This window comes from Manihot esculenta, chromosome 16, assembly GCF_001659605.2.
Source record: "Manihot esculenta cultivar AM560-2 chromosome 16, M.esculenta_v8, whole genome shotgun sequence".
Lineage (NCBI taxonomy): Eukaryota > Viridiplantae > Streptophyta > Magnoliopsida > Malpighiales > Euphorbiaceae > Manihot > Manihot esculenta.
The window spans coordinates 29,706,818-29,731,801 of NC_035176.2; the positions used below are offsets into that span (position 1 = coordinate 29,706,818).

General features: G+C 34.4%; 4 protein-coding genes across 4 annotated transcripts; 1 reads left to right on the forward strand and 3 right to left on the reverse strand.

Annotated features, from left to right (window-relative positions):
- Positions 1–1,472: 1,472 nt before the first annotated feature.
- On the reverse strand, positions 1,473–3,915 carry LOC110602872 (E3 ubiquitin ligase PQT3-like). Its single transcript, XM_021740454.2, is given in 2 exon segments — positions 1,473–2,098; positions 2,100–3,915. Coding segments are annotated over 2 exon segments (1,662 nt in total). The 5' UTR covers positions 3,515–3,915; the 3' UTR covers positions 1,473–1,851.
- Positions 3,916–4,492: 577 nt separating this feature from the next.
- LOC110603491 (E3 ubiquitin ligase PQT3-like) lies at positions 4,493–7,869 on the reverse strand. The gene has a single exon (XM_021741234.2). The coding sequence runs from the start codon at positions 6,505–6,507 to the stop codon at positions 4,678–4,680; it is 1,830 nt and encodes a 609-aa protein (XP_021596926.1). The 5' UTR covers positions 6,508–7,869; the 3' UTR covers positions 4,493–4,677.
- Positions 7,870–8,176: 307 nt separating this feature from the next.
- Positions 8,177–8,968, reverse strand: LOC110603388 (ethylene-responsive transcription factor ERF018). The gene has a single exon (XM_021741102.2). The coding sequence runs from the start codon at positions 8,731–8,733 to the stop codon at positions 8,254–8,256; it is 480 nt and encodes a 159-aa protein (XP_021596794.1). The 5' UTR covers positions 8,734–8,968; the 3' UTR covers positions 8,177–8,253.
- An 11,040-nt stretch (positions 8,969–20,008) lies between these two features.
- LOC110602851 (20 kDa chaperonin, chloroplastic) lies at positions 20,009–22,004 on the forward strand. The gene is made up of 6 exons (XM_021740432.2): positions 20,009–20,356; positions 20,444–20,632; positions 20,919–21,098; positions 21,194–21,349; positions 21,552–21,629; positions 21,716–22,004. Exons 2-6 carry the CDS (start codon positions 20,453–20,455, stop codon positions 21,887–21,889), a joined length of 768 nt encoding a protein of 255 aa, XP_021596124.1. The 5' UTR covers positions 20,009–20,356; positions 20,444–20,452; the 3' UTR covers positions 21,890–22,004.
- Positions 22,005–24,984: the final 2,980 nt, after the last annotated feature.

A 24,984-nucleotide genomic window follows, 5' to 3' on the forward strand; every position in this document is an offset into this window, starting at 1 on the left:
GTTGCTTATACAAAACAAACATGAAACTGAGGGCTTACTGATCTAAGAAACAAATGAATCGGTTGCATAAAGCCAATACCACATTCATGTAACCAACCAAAACTACTAACCCCTTTAAAAAATTTTAGGTAGTGGAAGGTTTTATGAAGCTTAAAAACCCCAAATCTATATTTGGAATTGGGTTTTTATTTTTCTCTCAAAAATCTCTAATTTTTTTAAATAATAAAAAATAATTAAATGTTAAAGAGTATGAAACATAAATCTTAATTAAATGTTAAAGAGGATGAAACATAAATCTTACTTTGCAGAGGGCAGCCTGGAAATGGATGGGATGGGACGAGTGGGGGAAGGATGGGTAGGTGACAAAATGCAAAATAAATTTTTAATATTTTATTATTTCATGAATTCAGCAATTTTCACTTTGTCAAAACCGTTGAAATTAGGGTAAAATTAGAAATAAATGTAACTTAATCCTTAATTAATATATTTGAAACATATAAATTAATTTATATATTTTTTTAAAATAATTTATTTATTTCTGTAAATTTAAAAAATAATAAATTAATTCCTACCATAGATAATGCGGCCAAATTAATCACCGTTGAATAGATTTTTTTTATTTATTTTATTCACTTGTTATATTATTTATTTATGAATTAATCTATGTTTGAATTTAAACATGGTTGTAAGTGTAATAAATATGAGGAGTCTTATATTTTACTCCTAAATATTTAATTTTCGATCTTCATTTTAAAAAAAATATATAAAATTATTATTATAAATACAATTATAAAAACTAAATTATAACTAAAATAAAAATTTTAAATACTAAATTTTAAAAATTAAAATATAATTTATCTCGATTTATGTCAAATAAGCTTATATTTAACATATATAAGTATAATTAAAAGTCAAAATTGTATTTGAAAAACTCAGTTTTTATATTTTTAAAATCAACAGTTTACTCTTATTTTTAATTTTACAAATATAAATTGATCTCATTTAATTGTTTGTCCGAATTATATTAATTTTAACAAAAACAACTAAAATGTTCATATTTATATGAAATAATTTTCTGAAATTTTATTTTAAAAAAATCCCTTAATTTAGATGTTGTACTTGCAAATAATTATTATTAGTATATAAACTTTATATTTAAAAAGTAAATATTTATTTTATTTTTATCTTTAATTGTATGGATATGTTCAAGCCATTAAATTATTCTGTCAAATTGGTGGTTTATTGTTTGATTCCACAAACATATCCATCTCGAACTTTTCTTGCATGATCAGGTGTCCATGTTCATGATGAATCAAGAAATATGAACATAGATTCAATAAAACATTCACAACTAAAATATGAACAGATTCTACAAAGTTTGTCAATACCACAGGCTTCATTACAACCTTTAATGTAATTTAGCAAATGCCATGTTTATTGAGAGAACAGAGAAATAGAATAAGCAACCAAAATTACTTGGAAATAATGGGAACTTTATTAAAATATCAAACCAGCAATTAAAATTTACAGGTCTAGTCTACGTTTGACCAAACTATATCCATGTTCGCCCACTCGACCTTAGGCAATTTACTTCATCAGTGTTGGAATTCTACTACCTAATTATATATATATGGCCCTAAATGAAACTAGAGAAGAAGAATGATTGCGGTTACTCATTGTCTGAACTCTGCACTAACAGCTTCATTGCCTGCGACCCACTCGCTGCATACTGAAAGAGGCTTCATTCATCACTCCATTGAATGCTGTGCCTAAGGGATTCATTGCACCAGCAGCATAACAAGGTCCCATATATCCTTCCATTCCCACTAGCACACCAGCCCCATAAGGATTTTATGCATAAGATCCAACAGAAATCAAGTAGCCTTCACACTCATTTTCATAATTTTTCTTTCCTCCCTTGACTGAAACCAACTCTTGCTGAACTTCATCTTTAATCATTTCCTTAGCTTTCTTTCCCTTTCCTCCCTCGCTAGAGACCACCTTTGCCTGCACTTCTTCCTCAACCACCAAAACACTTCCTTGTGATTGTGATGCTGTATCCTTCATTCTCATTCATCCAATCGTGCCTTCAGATACTCTTTATAGTTCTAGATTTTTTAGCCATCTGGGATGGAGCATCAAGAAGCTTCCTTTTATTTGCCCCATCTTCTAAATTATCAGGTGTTGTCTTCTGCTCATCATGAAATGATTCTGCAGGTAGTTTTGTCTTAGACATCTGATTTTGTGACCAATTAGCTGATTCCCTATTGCTAACTTGTAAAGAGTTGCTTTTGCCGTTTTCTCCAATGCTGCTATTACCAGAGCAAGACTCCAAAAAGCGATTAATTGTATCCCTGAGTGTCATGTTTGGGATCAGATAATCAGCAAGGACATTTGTTGCTCCACATGCACACTTCAATTTACAGATGATAAGATGGTCTCTAATACATTTATCACAAAAGCTCTTGAAACAGCATTTGCTAGTCAATACAGCATCTTTCATTACTTGCTTGCACAAGGGGCAGAGAAGTTCTGGTGGAAGATCACTAACAGACCAGGATCTCTTTGGAGGGACGCAGCCAACAATTTCCTTCTCAAAAGAACCATCGTTTGGCCGCAAAACAGCTGTTGCACCACTTGGCAACGCATAAGAGCCATCTGGGTTTGGCATCAGCATCGACTTGGGAATACCAGTAGGAGGCCTCACTCTCCTCATATCATAATTTGGATCTCCATTTGTTGGGCAATGCTGAATAAAATGTCCAGGTACATTGCACCTGTGACATATATACCCCTCTGGAGGAGTTTTCTTCCCTAATCCACCAAAACCATGACCATACATTCTTCCAAAACCTCGAGTCCCAGAACCCGCACCATCAGAACCTTCAAGCTGCCAGTCCAAGGCTGGAGTATTGACTAAACCCTTAATCTTGCTGTCCACATCGGATTCTGCATCTACAATTGACATGCTAGACTGAACTGGCTTCATTCTAGGAATCGCATAAACGTCATCCCCAAACCCATCACCATAATCAAAATTAGATTCTTCACTACATTTTTTTGAGGACAAACTGGTAAGAGTACTTGCGGACACAGAACTAACACCAGTATTTTCAGAGTTGCTTCCGAATGAGGCAGTAACAACGGTTTCAGAGCTAGCATTAAACGAACTAGAATCTGTACGACAAGAGACACCAAGTGGCTGTTGCTTTTCAATAACAACAACAGTTGCAGTGTCATAAGGCTTGCGACGACGCGTTCCAGGAACACGGCGAATCAAGACACTAGTGTTATTAGGAATCAACATATCATCAACATAACAATCATTAGTCTGGGAATTAATGACCAAAAGATCCAAATCAGTACCCAAACACAGCCCATTAGAATCAGTCTTATAAGATTTATACTTATATTCAAAAATTTTCCGTTTTAAATCATAGACGGAAATAACAGAGGCATCCACAGGGATGGAATCATACTCTTTGGTACTGAGAAATTTAAAATATATTGGCATTGAATTGAATAGTAATGAAAGAATATACGAACAAGAGACAGAAATTGCTAATTCAATCGTACACAATAGTATACAAGAGGATCAATATGATCAAAATACGATCTAAATTGCGAATTGCATACAAAGGGTCTGTAAAATTGAAACTCAAACCCCAAGTGATGTACGCCAATCTGCAGGATGGTCGACTTCTATTGCAAATTTCAAGCGTTGCTGATCTTAAATTTGCCAGCGCAAGGTTTTTCCGATACGGTAAGCTTCTAATTCTTCAATCGCCGCCAGCGTCGCCAAAGTTCTCCAAATCCTCGATCAAGACCGCCAAAATATTCCCAATCAGCGTTGGAGCAATGATTTCTCCGATACAGAGAGAGAGAGAAGAAGGAGCTTAAGAAATGATCCCTGTGAAAGAAGGATATTTATAGAACAGGGACACGAAAACGCGTGACGTGCAAGCGTAGCCAGCCTAGACGGTTTTATTGACTATTTAACACCGTGGAAAAAGTCTTTATAATAGAAATTTATTCTTGGAGAATTACTATCATATTTTTTTCAAAAATTTATTAATTTATTCTTATTTTAATATCAATTAATTAAAACGTTCAATTAAAATTTTTAATTATTTTATTATAAAAATCTTTAAATAATTTATTTTAATTTTAAATTAAATTTAAAAATTTATAATAATAATTTATAATATCATAGATACTTCCTCTTGTTGCTTCACCTACAAGAAAGTGCCATCTTCCGTCGGTGCTTATGTTTCATGATATTATTCTAATGAGATCAGGAATTTTTAACCTTCTTTTTCTTTTTCTTTTTTTATTATATTATATAGCCGTTTTGATTTAGGAGTTTTTTTTTTTTTTATTGAGATTCCAAAGAAAATTTAATTACATGATTACCTACCAAATATCACATGAATGTAACTTGCAAATGCGATACGCATTGAAAGAACAACAGAAATAGAATAAGCAACAAATATTGGGCAATAATGGGAATTTTATTAAAGTATCAACCCAGCAATTAAAATTTACAGGTCTAAAACTACAACCATCTTCACCTACTCGACCTTAGGTTACTACCCAATTATACGTATTAGCCCTGAAAGAAACTAGAGAAGAAGAATGATTGCGGTTACTCATTGTCCGAGCTTTGCATCAACAGCTTCATTGCCTGCGACCCATTTGCTGCATACTGAAACAGGCTCCATTCATCACACCATTGAATGCTGTGCCGAAGGGGCTCAGCCCGTAATTCATTGCACCACCAGCATAACAAGGTGCCACATATCCTTCCATCCCCACCTGCACGCCAGCCCAGTATGGATTATATGCATAAGATCCAACAGGCATCAAGTACCCTTCACACTCCTCATCATAATTTTTCTTGCCTCTCCTTTTCTTTCCTCCCTTAACAGAAACCAACTTCTGCTGAACTTTATCCTCAACCACTTCCTTCTCTTTATTTCCTTTTCCTCCCTCACTAGAGAACACCAAAACACTTCCTTGTGATTGTGATGCCGTATCGTTCATTCTCGTTGATCCAATCGCGCCTTCAGATACTCCTGTAGTTCTAGCTTTTTTAGTCATCTGGGATGGAGCATCAAGAAGCTTCCTTTTATTTGCCCCATCTTCTAAATTATCAAGTGTTGTCTTCTGCTCATCATGAAATGATTCTGCAGGTAGTTTTGTCTTAGACATCTGATCTTGTGACCAATTAGCTGATTCCCTATTGCTAACTTGTGAAGAGTTGCTTTTGGCGTTTTCTCCAATACTGCTATTACCAGAACAAGACTCCGAAAAGCGATTAATTGTATCCCTGAGTGTCATGTTTGGGATCAGATAATCAGCAAGGACATTTGTGGTTCCACATACACACTTCAATTTAGAGATGATAAGATGGTCTCTAATACATTTATCGCAAAAGCTCTTGAAACAACATTTGCTTGTCAATACAGCATCTTTCATTACTTGTTTGCACAAGGAGCAGAGAAGTTCTGGTGGAAGATCACTAACAGACCAGGATCTCTTTAGAGGGACGCAGCCAACAATTTCCTTCTCAAAAGAACCATCGTTTGGCCGCAAAACAGCTGTTGCACCACTTGGCAACGCATAAGAGCCATCTGGGTTTGGCATCAGCATCGACTTGGGAATTCCAGTAGGAAGCCTCACTCTCTTCATATCATAATTTGGATCTCCATTTGTTGGGCAATGCTGAATGAAATGTCCAGGAACATTACACCTGTGACATATATACCCCTCTGGAGGTGTTTTCTTCCCCAATCCACCAAAACCATGACCATACATTCTTCCAAAACCCCCACCATTCACACCTCGAGTCCCAGAACCCGCAGCATTACAACCTTCAAGCTGCCAATCCAAGGCTGGAGTATTGACTAAAGCCTTAATCTTGCTGTCCTCATCAGATTCTGCATCTACACTTGACATGCTAGACTGAACTGGCTTCGTTCTAGGAATCACATAAACATCATCCCCAAACCCATCATCATATGCAAAACTAGATTCTTCACTACATCTTTTTGAGGACAAACTAGTAAGAGTACTTGCGGACACAGAACTAACACAAGGATTTTCAGGGTTGCTTCTGGATGAAGCAGTAACAACCGTTTTGGAGCTTGTATTGGACGAACTAGAACCAGTACGACAAGAGACACTAAGTGGCTGTTGCTTTTCAATAACTACAACAGTTGCAGTGTCATAGGGCTTGCGACGACGCGTTCCAGGAACACGGCGAATCAAGACACTAGTGTTGTTAGGAATCATCATATCATCAACATAACAATCATTCGTCTGGGCATTAATGACCACGAGATTCAAATCAGTACCCAAACACAGCCCATTAGAATCAGTCTTCTTTTTAGATTTATACTTATATTCAAAAATTTTCCGTTTTAAATCATCGACGGAAATAACAGAGGCATCCACAGAGATGGAATCATACTCTTTGGCACTGAGAAATTTAAAATAGATCGGCATTGAAATGAATAGCAATCAAAGATGTACAACTTTAATTTAATTGAGAGGAATTGCAATTTCAGTCCTATACAATAGTATACAAAAGGATCAATACTTATAATCAAAACAGGATCGAATTGAGAATTGCAAATTGCATACAGAGGGTCTGTGAAATTGATCACTCAATCCCAAAATGCTGTACGCGAATCTGCAGGATCGTCGATATTTTGATGCGTACAGCGCTAACCTTCACTTCCTGGCGTTGCTAATCTTGAATTTGCGAGCAGGAGGATGCTAATTCTTCAATCCGTCAACTTCGTAGCCAAAGTTTCCCGTATCCTCGATGAAGACCGCCAAAACAATTTCCTATCAGACGTCGAAGCAATGATTTTTCCGATGCACCAGCGAGAGATAAATGATTGAGTTAGGTGTTCTGGTGCAAGAGGATATTTATAGAAGAGAGCATAAAAGCTTGAGGCGCAAGCAATGCCATTCACAGAACTAAACGCGTAGACAGTTTTATCATCAATTTAACACCATAAGAAATTCGGAAAACAAAAAACGCCATAAGAAAAGTATTTATATTATTTGTTATAAAGTAATTTCAGCAATTATTACTATTAAATGGTAAAATATATAAACTAAATAATTTAAAATTGCATTATACACGCGCTAAGAATAAGTAATTTATTAAGGTATTCTAAAAATGAATTAATATTTTTTTTATTTGATTATTAAACAAAAGCACAGGGTTTATTAGTTGTAACGTTGATGCCTTAAAAGAATGGGAATAGCCTGGGCCGCTCATGCCCACCACGGACTGCAAATCCCAATGGCTGCGGTCGGCCAGGCAATTATTGCGGTCCTACTCAATCATGCTTATCCTCCATGTTAGCTTCGGCAACCCAAAGGGAACGGGCGGCTCCTTCCAGAAAGGTCAATTTGAAGACGCTCATGGCGCTTCCTGGTAGAAACGTAAGCTTTTTGCACGCGTGAACATTTCTGAAAAGCGAGAATTGTGTGCGCTGTTTGCGTTTAAAATGTTGTGTATTGCAATCATGCTACGCCAGAAAGAGAGAGAATTCTATAAATGTGACCGACAAATGGGCGTTGCAAGTTCATAATTTGCATGGGATAAAGTAACAGTGAAACTGCAAATACGATAAATCCAACACCAAGAAACAAGAATATTGGGTTTGCTCAAAGAATGAGTGAGGGAAATTAAATTTCTACAATAGATTAAGTCGGAGGTCATATGTTAAGATAAAGTCGCCCTTAATCTAAGAAGGATCCGCCGAATTGGCTGACAAAATACTTAAACCCCGACCTCGCATGCCACTTGCAATCATGGCTAAAGGCGTTGGCTCCACGCTAAGGCTGGCGTTGGCGTGGTGACATCAAAACATCGATGATGGTTTGTTAGTGCGCGCATGTCATGCTCATTATTAACTTGTGAAAATTGTGTAAATTTTTAATCCTGAGGTTAATAATTGCTGCGTTGCCCACAAGCACAACTGGGCTGAAACTAAAGATGAATTCTATCTCTGTTGATATTATGTTTCACAGGGGAAAGTCTGGCACCTAACCCTGCGCAAGGTTCAAGTTTTCCTTTACAACTTTCCTTTTGACAAGCTTTGCCATCTCTACTGATCACAACCATACAAAATTTCATGTAACTCAAAATGAAATCTACGAAGATTGACTCTAGCAAAGTCGGTGTATTATAGAAGAGGAGGACATGATATGAAATATATATAGAAAACAAAACTATTGAACTGTCCACACACCAGGTGCTTGATAATATGCACCACCTGAAATCTTATCCAAACTTTCTGCTCTGTGATCAGTAAGAGGCAAATACACCTCTCCATGCAGTTCTGACGATTCCTCGAACAACCCAGATGCTGGAACTCGAGAATTCAAATCTTGTGATGCCGTTGTCTCAGAACCCCTCCTAGCGTGCCTAAATGCAGCCTCCCGAATCTGCAACGGAGTAAGGTCGGTGGCGGAATGAATATCCGGTGGGTTCATTGGAAAATTGAGAGTGGCAGAAGGTCCACGAAGGCAAAAAAGGGCAGCATCATAAGCTCTAGCTGCCTCCTCTGCAGTATTATATGATCCCAGCCATATTCTTCCTCTGCTGTTTGGTTGACGAATCTCCGCTACCCATTTCCCCCATTTCCTCATCCTCACTCCCTTATATCCTCCGTCTCTTCTCTCTGCTCTAGCACCGCTCTGTCTCACCATCTCTTCTATATCTCGAACACAATTCTTCCCCCCTTTTTTTTCTGCTTTCTGCGTTAAAATGAAGAAGCAAAGAATGGAGATATGGAAGTGCAATAAAGAGCAAGAAGAGGGCAAGTATTAGACGTAATGGCTAGCGAGTAGTGATTAGAGCCGGTGGAGGCTTGTGGAAGTGCCACGTAGAAGTTGGGAGAAAAAGCCGGGGAGGTGTACAAGTGGAGAAAGCAGGAGCGTAGGATAAGGAATGAGATTCAATTAAGAACGTTACACTTGGTTGTGATAATGGTACCCATGTGGGAAAGTGAACACGTGGGTCATAGGAGAGGCTTCAATTTAAGGATGATCCTTATTACCTATAATATATATCCGCAGCTAATGGAGTGGACTTTTCTAGAAGGTCGGCACGGGGTTGTGCTTTGGGCAATCAACTCACGGGGATCGATTCTTCGCCGAACTTTTGACGGCGGAGGATAGATAGACTGAGATTTTAGGATCAAAGACTTTTTGATGTGATTGTTGCCCGCTTTTGTTTTGTTTTTTTCCAAATCAGGAATGAACCAATTGCAATCTAATTTGGATATACAAATTTAATTTATTATATTTAAATAACCTTAATTATTCAAATTAATAGATAATAATAAAAATGATTTTAATAATTTTGAAATCCAAGTTTGTTTATAGAATTAAGCTGCGAATATAATTAAATGATAAGTGTAGAAATTTTAGTACAATATTTAATACAAAGAGCATTCATATTCGATTGAATTAATTTATAATAGTCATATTCATATTAAAGTATTAAAAAATAATATTTTTTTCGCATTAAAATCAATATTAAATAAGAAGTAGATATTGAAGAATTAATGGTATTGCAGGCTATAGGTCCCCTATCTTTCAAAAGCTGAACATACGTACAATAGGAAAAGGATGTATAATTCTATCAAACAATCTCTCTCTCTAGGAGAGAGAAAGTGTTTCTAGGCTTTAACAGCATAAGATTGTAAGTTCCCTCCATGTTTTTTTATATACATAATAAAAATACATATTTATATGAACACTAATATATATTAAAAAATATATTTAATAAAAAATATTATTATCATTTTAATATATAATTAATAATTAAAAAATTAATATTCATATAATATTTATATTTTTAATCTCTCTATAATATATAATTAGAAATGCTACATGAAAAAAGGGACTTGCCTCAATTCCTACATGTCATATTGCAATAAAAAGAGGCTCATAAGTGCGTTTTAAGAGGTCATCTTGATTATAACTGTATCAAGAGTACAATCTTAGATCCAGTGTAGGAGTTCAGTAGATTGACATGTCAACACACTTGTACTCCAATAGTTCGTGGAAAATAAGTTGTATTTGGATCATATTTTACATGACAAATAGTTTTTCAATAATTTAAGGAGATTTATAATTTAATTTTTGAATATTGTTATTATTAACAAGTCAATACTTATATTTTTAAAAATTTATTAAAATATCTTTATCTTTTTCTGTCCGTTAACGAAATTATTCTTTCCGTTAACGAAATTGTTCTTTCGTCTATTTTTTTGTTAAAAATATAATAAAAAACTAAATTACTCCCATTTTCTTTCTCCTCCTTCCTTTTCTTCTTCGTCAATTCTTTCTCTTTTTTCTGCTTCTTCTGCTTCTTCTTTTGCTTCTTCTCTTGCTTCTTCTTCAGCTTATTCTTCTTCTCCTTCTTCTCCTTCTTCTCCTTTTTCTTCTTTTTCTTCTTTCTATTTTTCTTCTCCTTCTTCTTTTTTTTCTTTCTTTTCTTTTTCTCCTTTTTCTCCTCCTTCTTTTTCTTCTATTTTTTTCTTCTTTCTCTCCTTCTTCTTCTCCTTCTTCTTCTTATTCTTCTTATTCTTTTTTTTTGGAGGAGGAGGAAAGAAACAATAGGAATTATTTCGTTGACAAAAAGAAACGATAAAAACGTTTTAATAGATGTGAGAAAAGATAAGGACTATTTTATTAACAAAAAGAAACTATAAGGACGTTTTAATAGATTTTTAAAAATATAGGGAGGGACGATTTCGTTGACGGAAAGAAACGATGAGGATGAATTATTTCATTGATGGAAAGAAACGATAAGGACGTTGACGCGGAACCCTATGGCACAAGCCTCAAACTCACACGCACAAGTAGATACGGAATCCAAAGATCTGATAAACCCACCTCCTATGGCACCCCAAACTTAGAGAAGCTGAAACACCAATGATCGAAGGATTTAGATGAGAATCCAACAAACGCCACAACGAATAGTTGATAAGTTAGCCAAGATTCCTGATGCAATTGATGAAAGCAAATCCTCACTCTCACTCAAAGTAATACACGCCAAAGGCATGAAAGAAATTCTGAAAAGTTTGATTAAAAGCTGCCTCTTACAATTGTTTCTTATCCTTATATAGTAAGGAGAAAAACAAATAAAACCCTAAGACACTCTTCTTAGGCCTGACTTAAACACATAAGACCCAAGCCCAATCACACACTAAAATAACACATAAGTATTAAAATATAAGCCCATAACATGGCCTAATACTTTAAAACTTAAAAGATAAAATATGGCCAGAATACAAGCCCAAACAAAACTAAAATAAAACAAGTGTTTAAATAATAAAACTAGCAAGCCCATCATAACAAAGTTGAATCTTCACAAAAGTCTTGCTTGATCTTCACTTTAGGCTTTCCTTTATGTAGTTTTAGCCCATAGGTTTGATTAGACTCCCTCAGCCTATGATTGCAAGTGTTGCACCAAATCTGTCTCATATGAGTTAAAGCACGCCCCAAATATATATGGATTATATGAATATGATTTTGAACTACTTCTGGATCCATTGGAATGATATAAGTTTGCTCCACACCATTGTTAGAAATTTGTCCTATTGGATCCGTATCATTCCCTCTTTCTTTAGAAAAGATTCGTCCTCGAATCTTGCTGATATTTATGTCAAGAAGGAAAGCTTTAGGCACCCATGTATCTTCAAAGACCTCCTTTTGAATAGGTGGAAATAGTATAAAACTTTCATCATGGATGTTTTCATCAACAAACTGCACATCAAGAACAAATGAACTAGACATAAAAATATTAGTCATAGAAAGATCATGTGGATGTGACCCATTCTCCTCTACAACTTCCAAAACAGTCTTATTCACCTCCTCCACCTCATCAATCATGTGCTCCCCATGTCCACCATCATTCACAACCTCTTCTATAAGTTCATTAATGGAATTTTCAATTTCAATCTCTAAGGAAGTTGACATTGGAACTTTAGTCTCTTCTTTCTCCTTTTCTTTCTCCATCTTCCCTCCTTGAAGTAGTCTTGATTCTTTTCCAGCCTCGTTACCCTCAAACTCACTCTTTTCTCTCATTTTTTCCATAGAACTCAAGCTCTCACTCTCCTTTGTAGCCAAGGCCGAAGCCTCCCTCTCCCTCTCCAGCATTTTTATGTGATCGGCATATACCTCTTGAGGTGATAAAGGAGCGAGTATAAGCTTCTGTCCTTCATGAGTGAAGGAGTACTTGTTATTGAGCCCATCATGTTGCACCTTTCTATCATATTGCCACGGCCTACCCAACAATATATGGCTTGCCTGCATAGGTACCACATCGCACAAGATCTCATCCTTATACCTACCAATAGAAAATGGTATAACCATCTGGCGTGTAACTCTGACCTCACCACAATCGTTCAACCATTGCAATCTGTATGGCTTAGGGTGTTTAATAGAAGCCAAACCCAATTTCTCCACCATATACACACTAGCCACATTTGCACAACTACCTCCATCAATAATGACAGTACACACTTTTCCATTAACCAAACACCTAGTGTGAAATATGTTTTCCCGTTGTTTCAGGCTTTCTTCCTTAACCTGCATATTCAGAGCACGCCTAGCAACAAGCATCTCACAATGTGCAGCAAGCAACACATTATTAACAAACGCATCCGAATCATCACAGTCATTATTGCAACTATGAGTTCTTTGAGGTATTCTTGTAGAAGTGGACGCTGGTGAGACATTCTGATCTTTACTCATCCTACCTTTAATCAACAAAGAACAAAGAGAACTAGCAAATATTGTGTTAGAAAAGAAAGAACTCAAGTGTTTGCACACTTACCACTCTTTTGCTGATTCTTCAATTGCACTTCAGAAACTAAGGTCAACCAACTAACCACAAGGTGCGTTTAATGAAACAAAAAATGAAAACCTAAAGAAAGAACGAAGCGCGCAAAAACTAGAAAGAAGACACTGACAATTTGGAAAGTAACACACGAACTAGGTTTTATGCTACTTGAAAATATCACCTAGAGTATAGATCCAAGCAAACAATACTCCAGCAATGTCAAGGAAGCAAAAGCAAGTTTAAATCAAAAAAAGAAACTTTGAATTCAAATAAAAACGAACCTGGACAAAAGTTTGAAATTAATTCACTTCAAAGCAAATTAAATATGGATCTAATTAAATCTACCCAAAAAGGAAAGTATCAAAACACTGCAAATAGAATCAGAAAAAAAAATGTAAATTTCTCTCAGATCAGAGACATGGACGAAAATTCTGGTGTTAAAAGAAGGATTTGACATCAAATCAATGTAGATGCAATTGCCTTAAATGTGCACTTTAGGCAATAGGCAGAATTTCTTTTATCTCATAATCTGGATTCAACCCAATTCAAAATTCAAAATTCAAAATTGATTCCTATAATTTACTGCAATCAATTGAAATAGGTAAGGCAATATGGACGAAAAAGGAAGTATATCACAATTTCGGCCAGATCAAGGTAAATAATGCAAAGGCGATTTTTTTTTTCAATTTTTTTTTTTAGATTAATAATCAAGAAGGTGCAGCCATGGATACAAAAGCTTTCAATGAAATCAACAAGAAAGACAAGGAAAACTCAAAAAAAAAAAAAAAAAACTCTAGATCCTGAGATAAATAAGAATTTACCTCACTTTGGCTCTGATACCAACTGACGAGGAACCCTATGACACAAGCCTCAAACTCACACGCACAAGTAGATACGGAATCCAAAGATCTGATAAACCCACCTCCTATGGCACCCCAAATTTATAGAAGCTGAAACACCAATGATCGAAGGATTTAGATGAGAATCCGACAAACGCCACAACGAATAGTTGATAAGTTAGCCAAGATTCCTGGTGCAATTGATGAAAGCAAATCCTCACTCTCACTCAAAGCAATACACGCCAAAGGCATGAAAGAAATTCTGAAAAGTTTGATTAAAAGCTGCCTCTTACAATTGTTTCTTATCCTTATATAGTAAGGAGAAAAACAAATAAAACCCTAAGACACTCTTCTTAGGCCTGACTTAAACACATAAGACCCAAACCCAATCACACACTAAAATAACACATAAGTATTAAAATATAAGCCCATAACATGGCCTAATACTCTAAAACTTAAAAGATAAAATATGGCCAGAATACAAGCCCAAACAAAACTAAAATAAAATAAGTGTTTAAATAATAAAACTAGCAAGCCCATCATAACAAAGTTGAATCTTCACAAAAGCCTTGCTTGATCTTCACTTTAGGCTTTCCTTTATGTAGTTTTAGCCCATAGGTTTGATTAGACTCCCTCAGCCTATGATTGCAAGTGTTGCACCAAATCTGTCTCATATGAGTTAAAGCACGCCGCAAATATATATGGATTATATGAATATGATTTTGAACTACTTCTGAATCCATTGGAATGATATAAGTTTGCTCCACACCATTATTAGAAATTTGTCCTATTGGATCCGTATCAGACGTTTTAATACATATGAGAAATGATAGGTACTATTTTATTGACGGAAATAAACGATAATAACGTTTTAATAGATATGAAAAAAGATAAAAACGTTTTAATAGATTTTTAAAAATATAAGAACTAACTTGTTAATAATAATAATATTCAATAATTAAATAAAGGGTTTTATTTGAGGGTAAATTTAGATTTTAAAAATTCTCTCTCATTCTTTATCTAATTTTAACGGAAAAGATGACGTAATGACTATTTCGTTGACGAAAAGAAAATATAAAGATATTTTAATAGGTTTCTAAAAATATAGGGACTGACTTGTTAATAATGGCAATACCCAATGGCTAAATTGTAAATCTCTCAATAATTTATTTTTATTATTTAATTTTAATATTAATTTTAAAAAAATTATATATTAATAAATTTATATTTAAATGTATTAATAAAATTTTTAAAATGTAAAAGATGACTTACTTCTTTTTAAAATAATTTAATTTTTTCTTTAATTAATAAATTATTTTTATTAATTAATTTTTTTAAGTATTATAAATGATGGAAAATATAAAAAATATGTTTCTATAAAACAAATAGAGCCTTAATATATATGATTTCTATAGAAACCAAACACAGACCAGTGACTCTAAAAGGCTAGACTGTTTTATTGATTTATGTTGGTTGAGTCTTCCCCAAATTTATATCTAAGTTTTGCCTTTACCAAAAAAGAAAATTAAAGAAAAATATTTCTCTACCCCAAATTTTTTATTCCCAAATATATTTCATAAAAAATATTTTTTAAATAAAAATTATTTTCTATAAAATAAATGTATGACTATTTGAGCTCAAACTTACTATCTTTAGAAATTTCAAAGAAAATGGGTCTTCAGCTAAATTTTTGCAAATCTTTTCTTCAAAATTAAATTGTAAAAATTTAAAAATTTGAATAAAATTGCAAATATTCGATTTTAAAAAGATTCTAAAATAGACTAATACCAAAATAGACTTTACCCAATAGATTAGGTTTTCGAATTTTATTGCCCATATTGAAAAAGTTTTAGTTGAATGTCACATTCTCTGTAAAAGTGGATTAACACCATATGACTAATGGAAAATGCTAAATCTATAATTGTATATATATATTTTAATATTTTTATTTATGAGAAATTTCAATTTTAATCATAATTTAATAAACACTTAAATTTTAAAAAAATATTACTTTTAAAATTGTATATAAAAGTAATTTTTAAATTTATAATTTTAAACATATATTTAAAAGCTTTTTTTTAAATTTAAGTATTTAAAATATTTTTTTTCACATTTAATGATATGAGATCCAGAAAAATAGGGTTTTACAACAGTTTTGTAAACTTAGCAAAAAGCTCATTTGTGAGGAGAGTGTTTCTCCTTTTATTCCATGCGGATATGGACGTACAAGAGGATCGTGTAACAGCCATTTAATTCTCACCTGGTACACCTGCAGGTGGACCTTCCAGTCGGACGGGCTGGCCACTTTTCCTCTTCCGGACCGGGCTGAAAGATGGGGTTAAGACTGAGTTAGTGGGGGCCTGGTTATTGGGCCGAAAGGTTGGGCCGATCGGATAGATAAATCTTGGTGAATTCTGGTCCTTCAGCTGAGCAGGCCGGACTTGACTCTTGGGTGAGACTTATAAGCCTTCAACTATATTTATGAGCCTGGTCTTAGACCGGAGTGAAGAAATCCAGCGATCATCAATATTTAAAAGTTAATATTTTTAAAATTTAAGTGACTATTAAATTATAATTAAAATTAAATTATTTAATAAATAAAAATATAACGACCCGAAAATCGGAACGCTACCGGCGCTAGGATCCAGATCGACTTAAGGTCGCTGGGACCCGTAGCAAGCCTAACATACATCATGTATAGCTGGTATAATCCCATACATGATCAAACATAAGCATAAACTTTAAAACATAAAACTGTAAACTTTTTCTTTAACCCGCTTGACCTGTGTATGCACTATGACTGAACTCATAGAACCCCTAGGGTCAGCATACCCTATGTCAAACTCGGTCCATCACATGAAACAACATAAAATAAAATTCATGTACAAAGGGATTATCCAACTCGGGCCAAGCACAATACTATAACTCTGAACATATAACATAATGTCATATTACAACATAACTCTTTTACATCCTTACAAAACTTTACGTTACATCATGTCCACTGCTATTCTATTACATAACATGACCATAACCATATCTTGTCGTCTTCCTGAACTACCTCTGACCCTGCAAACCTGGGGTTAGGGGAGAGGGGTGAGCTAAAAAGCCCAGTGAGCAGAAACCATAAAAGAAAACAGTTCATTTTAACGTATGCTATCATGGAATGCGTCACATCACAAATATATCACCTCAAGGATGAATCTGTCACCAATAGCCCTCTACATATCAATCTCGTACCACAACAAGTCAACAATGCTTTATGCCAGGGGCGATACGGCCACGCCTGGACTTCACATACTTTATGCCAGGGGCGATACGGCCACACCTGGACTTCTCATACTTTATGCCAGGGGCGATACGGCCACGCCTGGGCTTCTCATCTCATATCATATCGTACATGCCATATCATATCATACCATATCATGTCATATCATACTCAGGGCTAGAGGATCATCCAGTATCCATCCACATCATCATCATCGTATTATGCAATGCATCATATTCGTGAATTCTAATGCAAACAACCTATTGCATAACATGGTATTCATGATGCATGAACATGCTTGAACATGCTGAAAACATTTGATTTAAAACATGAGGGTTAGTTCCACTCACCTCTGGCTAGCTCTGGACTAACTCTGAAGCAGCTAACACTGCTAAACACCTCGGTTCCTCGGGTCCGGTCCTACACAGGTGGACTCCAGTGAGGTGCCAAACATACTCTAAACAACTCATAAACAACTCTCCAAAAACCCCCTAAAGCATCACTTAAACATGCATAGAAAACATTCATGAAAAGGCTGGACAGGGCACTTTCGGCGGCACCTTCGGCGGCCGAAGGTCCCTTCCAGAGACGAAAGTCAGGCAGGTTCGGCGGCACCTTCGGCGGCCGAACTCTCTCTCCAGAGACGAAAGTCAGGCACTTTCGGCGGCCGAACATTACCTTCGGCGGCCGAAAGTCTGCTTTCAAGCCAAAACTCAACTTTCGGGGGCAAGGTTAGGCGGCCAAACCATGCATCCTCAGGCAGGTTCGGCGGTCGAAACCACCTTCGGCGGCCGAACCTGAGTTCATCCAGAACTCAGCCTTTGTGCATTTCAAGCCTCCCAAACCTTCCATACACCCCAAGACAAGCATCCAACTTCTCAAACACATGCATACATCCTTAACCATGCACAAGGGAGCTCAAACAAGCTTAAACTCCCAAAAACAACATCTAAAGCATACATAGATAGTTTATGACCCACATAGGCCAAAACCATCAAAACAAACCAAACCTCACATACTCTCTCCCAATCATGCATACTCTCTCCCATATGCTCAAGGGGCTCGAAAACTAACTTAAACCCCAACACAAACATCACATGAACATACATTATCAAACATTGGGCATAAAACCCACATAAACCCTAACATGCATATCTACCCATACTCAACCATCAAAACCATCTTAAAACTTCATGAAACGTAAAGGAAAGCATAGATCCACACTTACCTCTTGAAGATCGAGGGTTGGTGCGACCCAAAACTTGAGATGTGGAGAACCCAAACTCTTAAAGTCTCCAAGCTCTCCAAACCTTGATCCAAGCTTTAAAACTCTTCAAAACAACCATATAGCTTATAAAACGTGAAGGATTTGAAGAAAAAGCAAGAAAACGACTAGAGGAGGACATGAACACACCTGAGCTCGAGAATGGGGAGAAAACTCGCCCATTTTCGGTCTGAGGGGCTTTTATAGGTGGCCAGCCAAACCTCCTTCGGCGGCCTAACGTGCAAGCAAAACACCCCCATGTTCGGCGGCCGAACTTGAGGTTCGGCGGCCGAACCTGGTTTGTTCAAACATAGCTTTCGGAGGCCAAAAGCGCTCCCAAAACCAACTCATGTTCGGCGGCCGAACTTCACTTTCGGCGGCCGAACCTGGCAAAACCTCCTTGGTCTTTTCTTTTTCAAAACTCAAATCTTTTTCATTTAAAACTATGAAATCAGTAAAAATCATTTTAGAAATCACATTTTACCCCTCTAGAAGACTCTGGCATCATCAAAATTCCATATTCCAACGGAGATTCCGCCGGAAGGTAGGGATTCCGATGCTGGAATCTAGCCGGGTATTACAAAAAATATTAAAATATAAGTATGTACGTATATATTTGATCATTAAGAAAAGAAAAAGTTATAATATAGTTCATGAAGTGTGACAAAAACCATAATTTAATATCTGATTTTCTAATGATAAAGCGATTTAATATCTAAAGTTGATTTTCTTAACAAAATAGTATTTTTATTAAAATTTATTTTTAAATAATAACAATTTAATCTTTAATTTTTTATTTTTTATAATAGTTTAGTAGTCATAATTTTAATATTTATAATAATTTAATTTTTTAATTTAAGTTAATTTCTTTAATTTATGGTTGATTGTAATTAAATTAATAGAAAACTTATTTTGTTAATAAGAGGAAAACTTAGCAACTAAATACTTGTTACTAAAAAGTAAGTATTAAATTGTATTTTTTACTAAATTTCATAGGTTATATTATAATTTTTCAAAAATAGTGTATAGTTTAATATTTATAATAATTTAATTTTTTAATTTAAGCTAATTTAATCTATGAGTTTAATAAATAACTATTTTATAAATAAAATAAAAATTAAGCGACTAAATATTTATTACTAAAAGTAAGAATTAAATTGTATCTTTTATTAAATTTCGTAGATTATATTATAATTTATTAAAAATATAGTGTATAATTTTTTTATATGCTTCCTTTATTTTATAATTTTTATCTATTTTTTAAATTATTTTAAAGATATAATCCACTTTCCTTCTTTATACTATAATAATATATAAATTGATTACTATAATTCTATTTAATGTTATTTTATTTTTTAAAATATTTTTTTATATTTAATAAAATTTAATATATTTAAAAGGAATATAATTAAAAAATTAATAAAAAATTATATTTTTTAATATATATGAAAATATAAAATTGAGGGAGTAGAAAAGTGTAAATAGTAAACCTCACACGTATTATTGAAATAGTACTATAAACTAATTATATTATAATAAATTGATAAAATAAAATTTAATAAATTTAAATAGTAAAGTATAAATATTTTAGTAGTAATATATATTTAATAGGTAAGTGTAAATTATTTAATAATATATTACAATATAGTTGGTATGGTGTATCACATGAAATAGTGTTCCAGAAAGCAGCTAATAATTTCCCTGGAAAATCGCTGTTTGAATTCAAGGGAAGGGAGAGCATTTATTGGGCTTTTTTTTTTCTAAAAGATCCATTCGGTTGATTTGATTTGTTTATCGAAATCATAAGCCCAAAAATTTTCCAGATCCAGAATATTCTAGCGGATTTGGTTCGCGTCTCCATCGTCCGGTTTCCGTCAATCTCTCAACGGGTATGAATAACCCGCCCGTTTTACGAGCTGAATACTGAGGTCTGAGAGCAGCCAACATAATTCTAGAAGTCTCTCTTATCAACTCGTAAAACCCATTTTCAAACCAAAATTCATTGATTCTAGGGTTTTATTTTATCTTCTGGACTCTCCTTGATCTATCTTCATTTCCAATTTTATCGCATAATAGCACTCTACTGTTACTCCCTGTAATCTAAGGTACTTTTTCTTTATAAAAGTAATATGTTTTTTGTTTTTTTGGAGGATTTTAATCTGTTAATTTTTTGCTTTGATTTCTGGGATTAGGTTCCAGAAATGGCCGCAGCTCAGCTCGGAGCGTCCTCAGTTTCGGTTTCAGTCAGGAGCTTGTCTTTTGAAGGGTTGAGACCTTCTACTGTCAAGCTTGCAAATTTTGGTACTCTGAAGGCAGGTGGTGTATCCCAACGGTCTCTCCGGGGCTTGGTTGTGAAAGCTGCTACTGTGGTCTCCCCCAAGGTAGCTTCTTTATCCACAGCAACGCTCTGTCGTCTATTTAGGTTGTTTACGGATTATTATTTTGCTTTGGGCAAATGAGATTTGTTGAATTTTGGCTTCAGTAACTTTTGCGGTGGGGCTTCTGGATTCATATTGAAGTGGGTAGCTTATAATTGATTAAAACTCTAATATCCTTGGAAGTCGGATTCTCTATGTTATTCTCAATTATGTCTGTGATCAGTTGATGGTGCCATGTTATTTGAGATATTTCTAGCTGCTCTTACACAATTGTCTTTAATTTATGTAGTACACGTCGATTAAGCCTTTGGGTGATAGAGTGCTGGTGAAGGTTAAGGTTGCAGAGGAGAAGACTGATGGTGGAATTTTACTTCCAACCTCTGCTCAAAATAAGCCTCAAGGAGGTGAGGTGGTGGCTGTTGGAGAGGGGAAGACAGTTGGGAAGACCAAAGTGGACATTTCTATCAAGGTCACCTTTTATGGACCAAGTCCTTTTTCCTATTTGTTTGCTGTCTGTTATCCATTACTGAATCATTCACTTGCTATGTGCTTCTGTTTGTGTAGACTGGCACCCAGGTTGTTTATTCCAAGTATGCAGGAACTGAGGTGGAGTTCAACGGTTCAAGTCATCTTATATTGAAGGAAGATGATATCGTTGGTGTACTTGAGACGGATGATATCAAGGATCTCAAGCCTTTGAATGATAGAGTATTCATAAAGGTTGACCATCCCTTATGATACGCTTTATTTTTTTTTCTATGTTGTAGTAATAAAATCTTATTAGTTGCCAACTCCCATAGCTGTGACAAAAGTTAGTTGGCAATGGACAAACAAAATCGTTCAGTTTCACCTTCTGCTGTGTGTTGAGTGTTTCTCAACCTCATCTGAAGCCCTTGTTGCTATTGTTTGGATTTCATTGCAGGTAGCTGAGGCTGAGGAGAAGACTGCTGGAGGCTTGTTGCTGACAGAGGCAGCCAAAGAGAAACCTTCAATTGGCACTGTAAGAAGAGGCATCTTTGAGATTTCATTGTTAATGCATTAGGTGTTGATGTGTTGGTCTAATGTTTTGTGGATTGCATAAAACAGATAGTAGCAGTTGGACCTGGACCTCTTGATGAGGAAGGCAACAGGAAACCTCTGTCCTTATCCCCGGGGAACACAGTTTTGTATTCAAAGTATGCAGGGAATGACTTCAAGGGAAATGATGGTAGCATCTACATTGCACTAAGGGCTTCCGATGTGATGGCAGTTCTCTCTTAGTCTGTCTTTTTCGTGTGTTTCATGTATCACGGAATTTTGTGGTGGAGTTACCTCAGGCACGTTGAGTATAAATGAAGTCTTTGAATATAAATTGACTGCTGCTTCACTCTTCCAATTAGAATTGTAAAGCAAGTTTCTTCTGTGGAGTTCCTTGCACGTACTATTCTTCTCTTCGACGTCCCTGCCTTCTCTTTCTTTTTCTTTTCTTCTTTCTTTCTTTCTCTTCTCCTCCCATTTGCATCAAGTTCATACAATCAATTATTCTCTTTCCGTTCAGTTGACGATGTGGTTTGAACATGCGAGGCTTGACTCCCTTTAGAGATGCTGAAGACTAAACTGGCTTTGGCTTCTGTTGAAAAGGAAGAATGAAAACTCTCCTCCTTTTTCGAAAAGAAAAAAATATATTTATATATCTTAAAAAACTGGTATTTGTTTAGGATGATGAAAATTCTTAATGCTTAATTTCGACTCTTATTACTCTATGGTATGGGCTTATCCTAATAATTCAACCGGATGTTAAATTGTTTAATGAAAGAAAAAGTTTCTTTAATTCAAAATTTATATTTAAAAAGTAAATATATTTTATAAGTATTATAAAAAAATATTTCAACAATATACAATTAAGTTTGTTTTTTTAAAAACAATTTTTTAATATAAACTATATTTATTGTATAATGAATGTGCAAGTTATTTGTTTGACATGATATATAAGTACATTTTAAAAGGTTTTTATTAATAATAGTTGCTATATTGAATTAGAGAAAGGTTGGTTTTATTGTCAAATTTTAAAATTTTAGCTAAAATCTTGTAACTATTAGATTATTATTAAGGATAATTAAAAAAATTATTTTATGATTTACTGCATTTACAAGAAAATTTTACATTTTTATATTGCCAGCAAAGTAAGACTTTTTTAATGCTTAATGCAAGCTGCATTTTAATTTGGTATCTGTTTGATTAATAAAATAATTTTTATTGTATATTTTATATTTTTAATTAAAATTAATCCTTATATGATTAATAAAATAATTTTTACTTTAAACTTTATATTTTTATTAAAAGTAATTTTTATAAATTGATGCTTAAATATTGTAATTATTAATAAGTTTTCATATTTATAAATTAATTTTTATATTTATTAAATTTTAATATTTTATATGTGAAAAATAATAAGATTAAAATAAATAAAAGATCTGTCAGTCTCATTTTGTCCTCATTAAATAAAAAAAATTGTTGAAAATAGAAATATTAAACAAGAAAAAATTCTTTGGCATTGATTAAATGTGGATTTTATAAATATTCTTGATTTAATTTTTATTTTTAAATTTAAATGTGAGATTAATTTATAAAAAATATAAGCACATATTTATAAATAATTATAATATTTAAAAATCAATTTATAAAAATATAAAAGTAAATTATAACTAAAAAAGCTATTTTATTATAAAACAAAATTTTAACATTAAATTTATAAATATATGAACTACGGTATACATTTTATAAAACTTTAAAGATTAAAATGTATTTTTTTATAATTAATAAATATTTTTTAATTAAGTTTTAAATATTACATAAACCTTTATTAAAGGTGTTAAAAAAATTATTTTATTAATAAAATGAAACTCGCAACTTTTTTTTTTTTTTTTTGTGAAGGTGGGCAGGCCACCATTATTTTTTATTTATTTAAAATGAATGTAGGGCGTACCCATATAGTCAGAAAGTACAATGCCTTTCAACAACTGAGGCAGAGATTTAAATAAAAAAAAAACAAATAGATCTCCTGGATAATCTGCTCAAAAGAGCCAAATAATGAGCCGCCTTGTTGCCCTCTCTGAAATTATGATGGACCGAAGAAAAATTAATAAGCAGTCTAATAGCTTCAATCGTCTTGTTCGTTGTTGAGGATGAGCAGTTCAGAGCTGATATTAAGGCCATTGAGTCCGTTTTCACTTGCAAATTAAATAATTGTTGGCTATGACACCACTCCAAACTAACTTTCAAAGCACACATCTCTGCAGAAAGAGCGTTAGTTGCCTCTAAAGGAAAGGAGATAGCTGCAACAAAGGAACCAAATTCATCTCTTATAATTGCACCTCCTGACGAGAAAGATGGAGTGAAGGAAGCATCGATATTAAGTTTCAAAAAACCAGTTGCTGGTTTTTTCCAATAAACCAGCATGGGCTTCAAATTCTGCAAACCGAATCCATCAGGAAGAATATCTGACAATTGTGGAAATGGTCGAGCAAACTTCTTCGTTGAATTAGCTATTCCCCAATTAAGTATAAAAGTGGCAATCTGATGCTTAATTGCTGGAAAGAAAATAGCAGTATCTCCCTAGGTTATGTCGCAGTAAGCTTGCCAAATATAGAACAAAATTACCACTGGTACCAATCTACAAATTCGGCCTGCAAAAGAATTTTGTGAAAAAGATAGCCACCAAGTCATGAGCCCCTGGCTCAAGGTACCTTTAGTCGATATATCAGGCAGCACATAAGAACCAAACACTTTCCAAATCTGCTGAATAGGGTTACAGAGATAAAAAACATGGTTGACCGAAGCTTCTGCCGATTGACAAAAGGGGCAAGCTGATGCGGTCTGTATACCAAGTTTTTGCAGTTGAGATGGCAAAGGAATGACATTTCTCAATATTTTCCAAACCAGAATTGAGAACTTCAGTGGTATACTATTGTCCCAAATCATTCGATGAGATAAAGAAGCTCCTCGACGCTGTCGAACTTCGCTATATGCTGCAGCTAACGTGAAATTACCCATATGACTATTTTTCCATCTCACCGTTCCATTTTCAATTTCAATTAACTCAGCACCAATTGAACTTGCATGGCAGATGTGCTTCCAAGAACAAGAATCTGGTGATTTATATATCATCTCTCCTTGCCGATGATACTTACTTTGCATATAAGCAGACCAAAGAGAATCTTTCGAAAGGTACAACCACCACATTTTCAGAGAATAAGCTTCTTGTAGAGAGAGTAGGGAGTGTAATCCAAGACCCCCCCTCCTCCTTAGGCAGGCAGAATTCCGAGTACCTTACCCAATGATGCTTTGGTTGCGCCGATGTTGAGTTCCAGAAAAAA

What these genes read in the sequence shown, in the direction of transcription:
- LOC110603491 (XM_021741234.2), bottom strand. Translation starts at nt 6,507, where the DNA reads ATGCCGATCTATTTTAAATTTCTCAGTGCCAAAGAGTATGATTCCATC.
- LOC110603388 (XM_021741102.2), bottom strand. Translation starts at nt 8,733, where the DNA reads ATGGTGAGACAGAGCGGTGCTAGAGCAGAGAGAAGAGACGGAGGATAT.
- LOC110602851 (XM_021740432.2), top strand. Translation starts at nt 20,453, where the DNA reads ATGGCCGCAGCTCAGCTCGGAGCGTCCTCAGTTTCGGTTTCAGTCAGG. An exon ending in CTACTGTGGTCTCCCCCAAG is followed by an intron (nt 20,633 to 20,918) that starts GTAGCTTCTTTA and finishes TAATTTATGTAG; the next exon opens with TACACGTCGATTAAGCCTTT. An exon ending in AAGTGGACATTTCTATCAAG is followed by an intron (nt 21,099 to 21,193) that starts GTCACCTTTTAT and finishes CTGTTTGTGTAG; the next exon opens with ACTGGCACCCAGGTTGTTTA.